At 41.1% G+C, this 13,468-nt stretch overlaps 1 protein-coding gene across 6 annotated transcripts in view; it reads left to right on the plus strand.

Moving 5' to 3' along the window:
* Positions 1-13,468, plus strand: part of DIDO1 (death inducer-obliterator 1) — a 679,850-nt gene that overhangs the window by 258,874 nt on the left and 407,508 nt on the right. For 5 of the 6 annotated variants that reach the window (XM_033963660.1, XM_033963661.1, XM_033963662.1 and 2 more), the window contains one exon: positions 8,170-8,992. The exons of the other annotated variant lie outside the window; for it this stretch is intronic. In XM_033963660.1, the coding sequence (XP_033819551.1) occupies positions 8,170-8,992 (823 nt within the window). The remainder of the gene's footprint in view (positions 1-8,169; positions 8,993-13,468) is intronic. 6 annotated transcript variants of the gene reach the window in all.

The following is a 13,468-nucleotide window of genomic DNA, read 5'->3' on the forward strand; positions in this document are numbered from 1 at the left end:
GCCACCATGATTCTTATCGCACCTCGGTGGCCTCGCCAACACTGGTTCTCACTCCTGCTCCAACTCAGCTCCAGGGAACCCATTCTCCTTCCTGTGTTTCCTACTCTACTTACGCAGCAGCATCAGTCTCTACTGCATCCCAATCTGTCTTCGCTCCACCTGACAGCTTGGTTTCTCTCGGGCTGACCTCTCCAGAGAACCTATCTCAGCCGGTCCGCCTCATCTTGGATGCCTCCAGGAAGCCGGCCACCCTCCAATGTTACCATCAGAAATGGACCAGATTCTCCTCGTGGTGTCTCCGGCATCATCAGGAACCCACCTCCTTAGCGGTGGAAACTGTATTGGAATATTTGCTCTCGCTGTCCAATGCTGGCCTCAAAACTACCTCCATCAGAGTCCACCTCAGTGCCATCACTGCGTTTCATGAGCCTATTCTCGGAAAACCCCTCACGGCTCATCCTCTGGTTTCCAGATTTATGAGAGGTCTCTTCAATATCAAACCGCCTCTCAAGCCTCCTCCTGTCGTCTGGGACCTCAATGTGGTTCTCTCAGCACTCATGAAACCTCCGTTTGAGCCTCTTGCCACTACTTCGCTCAGGCTTCTTACCTGGAAGGTGCTTTTCCTAATTGCCATCACCTCTGCCAGGAGGGTTAGCGAACTGCATGCACTGGTTGCTGACCCACCATTCACTGTTTTTCACCATGACAAGGTTGTTCTACGTACCCACCCTAAATTCCTTCCCAAGGTGGTCTCGGCTTTTCACCTCAACCAGTCCATTGTGTTGCCCGTCTTCTTCCCTAAGCCTCACTCGCATCCTGGGGAACAGGCGTTGCACACGCTGGATTGTAAGCGTGCCCTTGCTTACTACCTTGATCGTACCAGAGCTCAACGAACATCCCCTCAGCTATTTTTGTCTTTCGATCCCAACCGTTTGGGTCGTCCTGTCTCCAAACGGACACTTTCAAATTGGCTTGCTGCCTGTATTGCTTTCTGCTATGCTCGGGCCGGTCTCTCACTGGAAGGAACTGTCACGGCCCACAGAGTCCGAGCTATGGCTGCTTCTGTAGCTTTCCTCCGTTCCACGCCCATCGAGGAAATCTGCAAGGCGGCCACTTGGTCCTCAGTTCACACGTTCACTACTCACTACTGTCTGGATGCGTTCTCCAGACGGGATGGACACTTCGGCCAATCTGTGTTACAAAATTTATTTTCCTAATGGCCAACCATCCCACCTCCCTCTTTGTTAGCTTGGAGGTCACCCATGTGTTAAGAATATGCTGCCTGCTTGTCCTGGGATAAAGCACAGTTACTTACCGTAACAGGTGTTATCCAGGGACAGCAGGCAGATATTCTTACATCCCACCCACCTCCCCGGGTTGGCTTCTTAGCTGGCTTATCCTAACTGGGGACCACGCACTCCTCCGTCGGGCGGGAAGGCACTCGCGCACGCGCGGTGCGGCCAACTAGAAACTTCTAGTTAAAAAGGTCCGTACCAAGGGCTCCGTCGGTGACGTCACCCATGTGTTAAGAATATCTGCCTGCTGTCCCTGGATAACACCTGTTACGGTAAGTAACTGTGCTTTTTTGCACTGTCAACTAGTAACGTCAAGTGTTCCAGATTGCCTAAGACTGATTTTAGCATTGTTAGTGTGCTGTTCCATCTGGTAGAAACAACCTGCTTTAATGTTGTTTCCAATTTGTGTTGTATACAGGTACGCTTAACCTTAGCGAGTTTCTTTGCAAGTTGTAATCAGCTCAGTTACTGGTTGAAATGGTGAACTATCTGCAATGTGTTCAGGATCCAATATATGAGAGACAACCAAATTGATATTGTGCCTAGTACATGGGAGCCAGACCTGGTTGTAAACTGCAGCCTTTGCATTTGCTCCATTATTTGTAACAAAACAGTTGTTTTGATGACCCACATAAAAATCACTCAGTATTTTATGTACAACTGACCTGACAATGTCAGCCATTTTTGCTTCATCCATGTATTTTGTAGCCAAGATGTTTGCTGAAAGTTCCTAGTTTGAATTTACATAATGTACAGTTACAGTACTGTAGCTGGTATTTGTCAATCCATTGGTCCACAAATTTGTTATCACTGCCAATCTGCTGAATTCAGACTGTTGCGTCTTTAGCTTAATTCTCTCATTGTCAGCCAAGAAGGATAAATAACAAGACACAGTTTGAGCGCTGGGAAGTACATCATCAATTGGCACATTTCCTTATTTCACCCTTAGTGAAATCAACTTTGATGCCAAAGCTTTAAAACCTGTGCCTTTGATAATGATGAATGGCCTAATATCTTTGGGCACATTTCAGCACAGGCATCAACAATAGCATTCTTAGCTGAAGTGGAAGGCTTCAGTCGATCTGCTACATTTTGAAAGCCTAGCATTGAAGTAATGGTCTGTAACCCTGCGATCTTGTTCTTTTTGTACGTGTTTTGTATGTGGCATGACTCCGATGAGCTTTTTGACCACTTGTGCCATCCCATGACTTCCACTTCGCATGTAATAGCAAAATTTGCCATCAGTGTTGATCTTTTCATAATGGAGCCACACATCGTTTTTGGCCTTCACATTTCATAAATGAGATGTGTTCACTTTTGGAATGCAGTAGTTTTTTGATATCACATTTTTTCCCCCACATATTTCATCACCTGCTCAATGGTCAGTATTCCAATATGCAGAGACCTAAAACACATTGGCGAGAATGCATTTTACAAATTTATATGAAGAAATGGGTTGAAAGTTATCAACAAGAGAAACATGTCATGTCTTTTCTCAGCTTTGAAAACACCTACGTAATTGTCTGAGTGAGATAACTTAACAGGTTTTTGAACAAGATTTGACCCAGGCTATAATTTCAGAAGACCTCTAAGCATAAATTGTTCATTATGTGATGACTTAAGTTTGATGACAGAGAAAAAAAGAATATTCAAATTTCAGATCTTTTGAGTAACAGCAGTGGCTCACAATAAAACCAAGTCTAAATCAGAACGTGCATCCCAATAACTTTCAACATTCACAATTGGACTTGAAGGGGAATATTCAGTAAATGCTGTCCACAAATCCATCTTCATACAACTCATGCAGCTGAAACAAATTATGATTTAGCCAGTTCAAATAAGATAAAATGATTCAGGTTGCATTGTGTGTCAGTTCTAAATAGGATAATTGTGAGATCCCCTCACACAGTATAGAAAAACCACAAATTAAAAATACAAACACAGAAAAATATTAAATTGAATCCCTAAGAAGCCACAATGCAACACCAGCGAAAGAGAAAAAGTGATATTCCCCTGTACTTTGCAAAATATAAAGATCGTAGATATAAATTTCAAAAACTGACATATTGCAATCATTACATTAAATGTTAACACCTGTTGTATCATTCTCCCTCCCTCTCGTACATCCCCATGTTCAACATCTCTCTCTCCCTCTCCCTCCCTTGCACCCTTGGTCCGACATCTCTCTTCTCCCTTCCCCCATGCAGCATTCTCTTTCTTTCTCTGCCATATCCAACATCTCTGCCTCTCTTCCACTATCTACCATCTCTCTCCCCCTCTTTTGTGCCCTGGGTCAAATATCTCTCCCTTCCTCTCTTCTACCATAACTTAACATTTCTCCCTCTCCCCATGCTGCCCCTATTCCCCAACATTTCTCCTTCTCTTGTCCCTCCCCTCTACCCCATATGTAACATTTTCCCTTTCTTGTCTACCCCTTTGTAGTATCTCTCCCTTCTTCTCCTGTACCCAATGTCTTATAATCCTCCTCCTGTTCTCCTGCGTGCAGCATCTTTCATTCCTATCCCTTCCACACCACACTTACAGCTAACTCTCTCTTGCTAGCATCGTGGAAGCAGGCTGGGCTCTTGAATCTTCTTCTCTTCACTCTCTGCCTGCGTCAATGGGTCAGAGTCAGCAGGAATGATAGCTACAGACTGCCTGCCGCTAACCTAGAAGCCTTTCCTCTGCTGCGCCCTGCCCTGTCATAATAAAGAATCTATGACAGCAGCAGAGGAAAAGCTTCTGGATTAGCAGCAGGCATCCTGTAGAAATTGCTGCTGCTGACTCTGGCCTGTTGAACCCAGAGAGTGAATAGAAGAGAGGTGCAGGGACCATGGAACCTAGCCTGCTTCCCTGATGCCATTGTAGAAAAGTTCTCCATTTCTGGGTGGGTGGGCAGACCCGTCCATTGCTACACCCCTGCCCCCCTTCATCTGCTCTGCAATTCATCATCCTTCCCTGCTTTGCCTGCCATCCATCTGTCTCTTCCCTCCCCTACCATCCTACCCCCTCCACCCCGTGGTGCAACCCCAAAGCTAACCCAACCCCCTGTGCCCTACCTTATTATCCCTGGGGGGGTCTAGTGGCTTCTTCAGGAGCAGGAAAAAGTCCAACTCTTTCCTGCCCCTGCTGCTGCTAGAGCCACCGCCAATTCAAAGATTTTCAGAATGGCTGATGAGACATCATAGGGCATCCTTGTGAGACTTCACAAAGTCTCGCCAGCCATTTTGAAAATCTTCGGACTAGCGACGGTGGCGTTAGGCTCTTTCCTTTCTCTGAAGAAGCCACTAGACCACTAGGGACCTTTAAAAGGTAGGATGGGGAGGGTGCCTGTGGCACTACCATAGAATGGTCTACCATTACCGCGGTAATATCTGGCAAAATTTGCAACATTTCCTGTTACTGTGGGAATTACCATAGTAATGGATACCAAGTCACTTTCTACTGAAGAGGGAGATATTCTCCACTGGTGAAGGGGAGAAGTTGAGAGATTTGAGTGACACTCTTCTGCAAATTTCACGACTATAGGAGGACAACAGCTACAGTACAGAATCCTATGTTTATGCATTATGTTTATTAAAATTTGATATCCCGCAATTTACAACAGATCAATGCGGCTTACAAAACACAATAAAATCAGTTAAAACAAGAAAAGAATGCCATTATCAATAAGAAAAACCTAATCTAAATATTGAAGATAAAAACCGCCCAAACCTCTTTCTGTTGTGGTCTCCTGAATGCAGTCTTCTCATGTCCACTGACAATCTAAAACAGTATATCTCAAACTGTGTACCATGGCACACTAATATGCCACCCAAGATTCCAGGTGTGCGGCAAAATTCTGGGGAGGAGGAGAGGCATCAGCGCTGGCTGACTGCCTACAGGACATGCCTCTCATGGCGAGAAACACATCCTGTAGGCAGTCAAGCCGGTGTCTGTCCTCCTTAGCGCTTTTCCATGCCTCTTCCCTTCTAGCACTCCCCATTGATGCCTCAGGGCCCTTGCTTGGAAGGCATTCATGCATGCGCGTGATGTCATCATGTCGACATTTGGGCACTTCTGGATGCCCTAGAGCTGCAGCCACCAGTTTAGTGTGCTGTGGCTTTACAAAGTTTGCAAGACACTGATCTAAAAATTGCATCAAATTAAAAGCCAGATTTTTTTTAAAAATGAATTTTCAACATACATACATTTTAGAAATGAAAGTTCACCTCAAATAACTTGTGGAAGGTTGTTCCATGAGGATAATAATAATAATAACAGTTTATATACCACAGGACCGTGAAGTTCTATGTTTTACAATGATTAAAAATGCTACAAATTGAGTAGAACTAACAAAGTTAAAAACTAGTGACTAACAGCTCTAGAGATCAGTTATTATAGGAAAGATTGTAAAAATTAGCTACCTAAGTACTTCAGGAACGGATATGTGTTTAGGTGTTTCCTAAATTCCCCATAAGTATTAGTGAACATAAGTAATTTATTTATTTAATTTTTTATACCGTTCTCCCAGGGGAGCTCAGAACGTGTTCTAGATCTTTACCCCATAATTCTGCCTAATATGAGAAAAGATGTTGATGTTGTCTTTTAAATTAACATCCTCTAACCGGTGGAGAAACAAAATTCAAGTGTGAGCTTCTCTTATGTCTATTGGTTGAGAAAGAGAAAAGACCAGTTATGTATTTAGGGGCTAAACCAAATAGTACCTTAAAGCAAAAACATCCAAACTTAAACTTCACACATGCCTCCATCGGCAGCCAATGCAGGAGTCGGTAGGAAGGAGTTACATGATCGAACTTCTTCAACCCCAAAATCAGCTTGACTGCCACATTTTGCACCAGTTGTAGTCGCTGCATATTCTTCTGGGAAATTGCCAGATAAGCGATATTACAGTAATCAAGTTGGCTCAGTATAAGGGATTGTACCAAAATTCTAAATGATGAAGCATGAGGATAGAGATAAAAAGAGAAAAGTAGAATTATGAGTTGTTTCTTAATGAGCCATTTTTGGTGAAGGAAGCATCAGTCTCCGAGTCAATCGACTGTAATGTACGTGTTGGAGTATATGAAATGGTTTCAGCAGCCAAGTATGATGGAGCTGCATAATGTAGAGCTTTAAAAGTCAAAGAATTTGAAATTTAGATCTATAATGTATAGGCAACCAGTGTAAACTTATCAACAAAGAGTGATATGATTATATGATTTAGCCTTGAATAGAAGAAGCCTAACTGCTGAATTTTGTAATGTCTGTAACCTACATAAAAGAGCTGCATTGATTCCACAGTATATTGAATTACAATAATCTATCCTATTACAAAGGCATGAATTAATGTGCGAATGAAGTCAAAATCTAAGGATTCCTAGATAACGAAATATCTTTACTCGAATCAAATCAACATCTAATAATTTAATAGGATCTGTAGGTGCAGAAAACATTTCACTAATCTAACAGGTAGTGGTTTTGGGTTTTGTTCTGTTTTTGTTTTCGCATTAATAACTAGATGACAACCAATCTGCAACAAAGACATGCAAGTTTGAAGAGGGACTAAATCTATATTATGTGGGGCAACTGGAAAGATCAGTAGGATGTCATATGCATATACAAATGCCTTAATATTCTTTTCTTGGATTAAGGTCAATAGTGGATCTAAAAAGATATTAAATAAAATAATGGAGGCATAACTGAGCCCTAAGTCTTCACAACTTAAACAGAGATGAAATAAAAACCTTAAATGTTCTATTTTTCAAAAACAAGTCAAACCATTTTAATACCAAACCTGTAATTCCAGTTGATTGAAGTTGTTTAATAAGAAGTTCATGGTCAACCAAATCAAAAGCCACAGAAGGGAGACCAAAAGAATTATATTTCTAGCTTCTAGTGAAGCATGCAGTTCACTGTTCAGAACTGTTATAGTAGTCTCTGTACTATAGGCATTCTGAAGCCCTTTCTAACATGTATGTAATACTAAAGTATCTTCAACAAATTTCACAAGCTATTCAAATACCACATATTCAACTTTTTGTGAAATACAAAGATAAGATATGGGATGATGGTTGGGAAGCTGAGTGGTTGGTAAAGCTGAATTTTTAATAACAGGATGTACAGCTGCAGATTTCCATACTTCAGGTACATAACCTGTGGTAGGGGTCAAATTGATTAAATACAAGTATTTTCAACCAATTAGAAGGAAAAGTATCTAACCAAGAAGTAGTGACATGTACTTTAGAAAGCATTTGCGATAATTTAGTTAAAGAGGGAATATTAAAAGATCCCCATATTGCAAAACTACTTTTCTGTGAAGGTGAGTTTAAACACTGGACACTTATTTAAGATTTTAAATATTCATGTCAAAATAAGTAGCAAGAGATTGTGCTGAAGGCATGGGAAATTTCTTTTTGTGGTTCACTAGTTTGGTTTTCAACCAGGAAAAAAAGATTACCAAGGTAAGAACCTAATCTTTCAATACCAGTTACATAACTGGAAAATTTCAGTATCTCTTCCTCCCTCTGCTGATAAGAGGGATGCATCCATTGTCTGGCTAGGTCTAGGAAGATCAAGGAAAAAAGAAGTAACAGGTATGAATGAATTTCATCTTTTGAAGAATATAATGGAATACCAACCAAGAATGATGTTAAGAAAATTAGAGTGCTGTAGATCAAAATCATACACTTAATAGAAATTTAGAAATAGCTCATTTAACATCCAGAAATTCAAAAATTTCAGAGCTGATTACATTTGGAAATTTGTATTAGTCCTTGTAGAGGATATTTTTTTGTATTGGCAAACAGCTCTCTTTTACACTGGTGATATTTTAATTATGTAAACTTTTTTCAAAACTTTTAACTCACTCTTTATTTTCCCTCTCTTTGGTTAGCATCAGTTTTGGATGATAAAGGTGACCAAAACAATGAGGATGCTCTTAAGACTGTTAAACCTACAAGTAAAGAATTTAAAAAGACATGGGGGTTTCGAAGGACCACCATTGCCAAACGAGAGGGTGCTGGAGATGCTGAGAGTGAGACTCTTGAACAGCAGCATGAGCTTCCACTGCAGTTGCGCCCATCTCTTCGACGAAGTGGCAGGCAGCCCAAGCGCACTGAAAGGGTAGAAGAGTTCCTGACAACTGTTAGGCGGAACCGAGGACGAAAGAGTGCCCCAGTAGTTCTGGAAGATGCCACTGAGCCAACGTCCTGTCCAGTAACAGATGTTGAGACTGCTTCCGAGGGCAGTGTGGAGAGTGCATGTGAAGCTAAATTGGATAGTCAGAGGTGTGATCCAAGCGATGTGAAGGAGGAGCAAATTCAGATGGATATCAAAGAAGGAAAGGAATTTTTCAAAGAGGAAGATGATGATAGTTCTGATAGTGATGGACTGACTTTGAAAGAGCTGCAAAATAGGCTCCGGAAACGTCACATAGAAGAAATGACTGCAGAAACTATGTTAATACAAACTAGACAACTGATTAAGGCTGAGCTACCTGTAGCCACAGGTCGTGAAAGTGAAGTGTGCACTCGAACTGCAAGTCGGGCAATGTCATTGCAGGAGTGTTCTGCAATCATTCAAGTGAAGCAAGAAGTCCAAATACCCTCAGAATCAAAAGTGAATAAAGATGAAGCGGCAACAAAAAATAAACCTGAATATGAAGTATATGACCCCAATGCCCTGTATTGCATCTGTCAACAGCCTCATAATAACAGGTACATTAGAAGAGGAATAACTACCCCCTTCCTCTCCCTCCCCCCAAAAGAAAAAATAAAACACCTTGGTGTTCCTGTTAGATGTGTCTCTCAGATTTAAGGTATTAAAGATATTTCCTGCTGGAAAAACATAGTTGAACAGATAAACTACTTGCAGAAACCTGAAGCAAAATTACACAGGTAGTTTTGCTTTGATCTTTGTTTAAGAAAATGTACCTATACAGTGTTTTTATCAGGTGCCATTTTTTTTTTTTTTAAGGTAAAGGCATGTGTAGATTTTACATATGTTCTATCCTCCTCCAACCTATCCCCATCCCAGGAAAGCTTGTTCAGCCTTGTGGGTAAAGTACACTCTCTTGCAGGGTGGGTAAAACTAGTGGTTTACCAAAGGAAATAACTTTGATTATTCTAGGACAAGCAGGTAGCATATTCTCACAAGAGGGTAATATCATCCATGCAGTGCAAAAGTGTAGTGTCACTTTAAAATACCTGAAAAGTCTTGAGACTGCCCGTATCTGCCATGTGTCAGTGCCTTCCTGCCTGACATCAACTTTTGGAGCTGAGAAGCTGTTTCATTTGATTCAACATGCCAAACTACATTTTGTAGTGCTTTTCCCAGTTCTTTTTACTTATTTTCTTCATTATTTTCATTTTATTGTTATTTCGGTGTTTCAGTAAATTTTTACCGATTTTTATTTTTTTTGTTTTGTTTTTGAGCCTTCGGGAGTGTCAATAACTTTTACTCAACCTCCCTTGACAATTGAGTCCTTTGATTTTTGCATTGGCTATTTTTCCCTTGATGACCGGGTCTTATAGTAGCTTTAAGCAGTTCACTCAGTGCAACAGGACCATCTCGGTAACTGACCTACACAACAGGTGTGTACAGTGCATTGGTCCTGAACACTGACCGGATTCCTGTCTACACTGCTCTAAGCTTCAAAAGAGATCACTTAAGGCTAGTCAACTTCGGTTTGAGAAGCTCTTTGGGGAGTTTTTTAAAGCACATAAAAGATGTCAATGACTTTGGATGCAGATATTATTCATCATACTTCAGCGTTGGTATCGGTGTATCCATCGATACCGCATGCCATGTCAGCATTGTTAGTGCCATCTCTGTTGGTTGAGTCAGATAAAAAAGCTAAAATTCAGAAGCATTCCTCCCCATCCAAGTATACTTTGACCTCTTCTCAAGTGTCCATGCAATAATATGTAACTGTCTTCTCTTCGTTACCTTTGGGGCATGCCTTATCATCAAAGATCTCCAACGCCTCAACACTCCCTGCATCATCTTTGCAGTACCAGTGCCATCTATTTGCAAGACCAAATATAGTTCAGAGGGAATTGGCTAGTATCTTACAAGTCCAAGCACCACAGGTGCCTGCTTCTACACATCCAGTACCAGCCCAGTCCGAGCAGCGCTCTGTTTTAGCATATTGGTCTCCATGGTGTTGATGATCGAGGTCTAAGAGAGCCGAATCATTAAAGTGTCTGAGCTCTTCATCCAGATCAAGGTATTTGGTGAACCAACACCACAGAGTATTTTGTAAAGTGTCTCGATCTCAGCACCATACTTGGCTTTCTCAACCATGCTCAACATTCTTAACAATGCTATCCTCAACGTCAAGCTCGATGCTCTCCTGACCATTCTCGATCAGGCTCAACACTTCCGTGACCATTCTCCTTGGTCAGGCTCAATGCTCTCGTTACCTTTGTCCTTGGCGTCATGACCATAGTAACATAGTAAATGACAGCAGATAAGACCTGTGTGATCCATCCAGTCTGCCCAACGGTCACATTCATAGTCAAGGCAATAAACCAGTAATTACTCATTTTACTTGCTAAGTTTCAGTATAAGATGCCACCCCCTCACCGAGATGGTGAGACCTGTACTCAGAGGATTTGAACGTGGTATAAAATACTTAGAATTGCTCTTGATCCTTTTTGCCGTATATGGGACGGAGACTGTAGAAGTCTGTGTTCAGCATTGACCACACTGCCTCATGGCCAGAATTGCTGTAACAGCTAATGCCAGCCCTCTTTCCCCACCCCCCTCTAAAAATCCATCTTGTCATATATGGGACACAGACCATAGAAGTCCGTTTGCCATCATCTTCTTTCTCCGCTGCAGGGCTTCTATGTGAACACCACTCCTGCGCATCATAAATAAAGATTTCGATCTGTCTAGTTTTGTGTCAAAACTATCCTATTTCTATTTAGGGATTCTTTGTGTTTATCCAATGCATTTTTGAACTCCTTCACTGTTTTTGCCTCTACAACCTTCAGAGGGAGGGCATTCCAGGCATCCAGCACCTTCTCTGTGAAGAAGTATTTCCTGAAATTACTCCTAAGTCTACCACCCCGCAATCTCATGTTTTACTGCTTCTCCCTCTCTGAAATATATTTGTTTGTAGATTAATACCCTCCATCCATTTAAACATCTATATCAGTGGTCTCAAACTCGCGGCCCACCAGGTACTATTTTGAGGCACTCTGTATGTTTATCATAATCACAAAAGTAAAATAAAACAGTTTTACCTCATGCAAAATTGTCATTTCTTTAATAAGACATTAACTATTTTTTCTGAGGCCCTCCAAGTACCTACAAATTCAAAATGTGACCCTGCAAAGTGTTTGAGTTTGAGACCACTGGTCTATATCATATCGCCTCTATCCTTTTTTTTTTCACTCCGGCTATACATATTCAAGTATGCAAGCCTCTTATCATGTCTATTGGCATATTCTTGATATCATTTTCGTCGCCGTTTCAAAACATTACTGAAGTCCAGGCAGACTACATCTAGCACACATCCTTTATCCAGTTGTCCGGTCACCCAGTGAAAGAAATTGATCAGATTTGTTTGACACAATTTCCCCTTGGTGAAACCGTGTTGTCTTGGATCTTGTAACCCATTGGATTCTAGATAGTTCACTATTCTTTCTTCAACAGAGCTTCCATTATCTTTCCAACCACTCAAGGTCTGTAGTTTGCGACTTCTTCTCACTTTTGTGATGAGGGACCACATTCAATCTTCTCCAATCCCACTGAACCTCTCTCTTCTCCAAGGATTTATTAAACAAATCTTCAAGAAGTCCCATAAGAACTTCCTTGAGTTCCCTCAATACTTTATGATGGATCTCTTCAACTCCCATGATGCCCGCCTTTTGTTTTCTCAGTTGTTCATAAACACTTTCTTCCATGAATGGATTGATATTTACTCTATTCCTATATATCATGGTTAGCAACTGAGGTCCTTCTCCAGACATTTCTTCTGTGAACACAGAACAGAAGTATTTGTTTAGCACATTTGCTTTTTTCTTATCACTTTCCACATAGTTCTTAGCCTCACAATTCCATTTCTAGTCTTCATCCTTTCCTCTTTTTACCTCTCTAGTCATTTTTTTCTTCTGCCTGTGCTTTTGATAGTTGTATTTCTTTCTTCACTTCTTTGAGTTATATCCAGTATTCTTTTCTGTTTCTCTTCTTGTCATCTTTTATATTCCTTGGATGCTGCCTCTTTTGCCTTTAATTTTTTTATGCGACCTGTTTAGAGAATCATAATGGTTTCCTTTTTCTCTTCCTCTTCTTTTTATTAACTTTCTTTATATAGAGTTCAGTTGCTGTTTTTCTAGCTCCTTTTAGTTTGAACCACAGTCTTTTTTTTTCCCTTATATCCTCACTTTCCATCAGTTCTTTCTTCAGGAGTGCTCTCATTTTACTGAAATCAGTATGCTTGAAATCCAGGTCTTTGAGTTTAGTGTGTCCACAGTCCACTTTAGCTCTTAAATCAAACCATACTGTATGATCACAGTTACCAAGGTGACCACCCACCCAGACATTACACACTTTCTCCATTTGTGAGCATCAGATCTAGTGTTACCAGCTCCCCTTTCAGACTCAGCTTATGGATATCTGCAACCAGCTCTTTGTCCAGCTTCTCCGTTTGTGTTGGAGGCCTATAGATAACTCCTGTGAGTATAGAGGTTCCATCTTCTCTCTTCAAGCTGATCCGCAATGCTTCCTCCGTTCCCCAGGACCCCTGTTTTTCAGCTGCTTTAATATTGCTTTTTAAATATAGTGCCACTCGTCCACCCCTTCCATCTCTATCCTTTTTAAAAAAGATGATAGTCCAGTATGGTTACATCCCATTCATGGGAATCATTTAACCATGTCTCTTTGATAGCAACTATATCCAATTCAGCTTCTAACATCAGGGCTTCCAGGTTCTGAACTTTATTAGCTGAACTATGAGCATTTGTGCTCATTGTTTTCCGGCAACACTTTACTGCTGTGTTCTGTATAGTATTTTACTTGCTCTCCCCTTCCCCTTTATTGATGATAGTGTTAGCATTAGCTTTCTCACTGCTGTTACATTTTCTGGGGGAGACTTCTTCCCTTTGTTACCCCCCATACTCTTATACACCTAGTAACAATCTGTTGACATCAAGTTTGATGCTCTCATGACCATTCTCGATCTT

This window comes from Geotrypetes seraphini, chromosome 11, assembly GCF_902459505.1.
Source record: "Geotrypetes seraphini chromosome 11, aGeoSer1.1, whole genome shotgun sequence".
In the NCBI taxonomy this organism is placed as follows: Eukaryota; Metazoa; Chordata; class Amphibia; order Gymnophiona; family Dermophiidae; genus Geotrypetes; species Geotrypetes seraphini.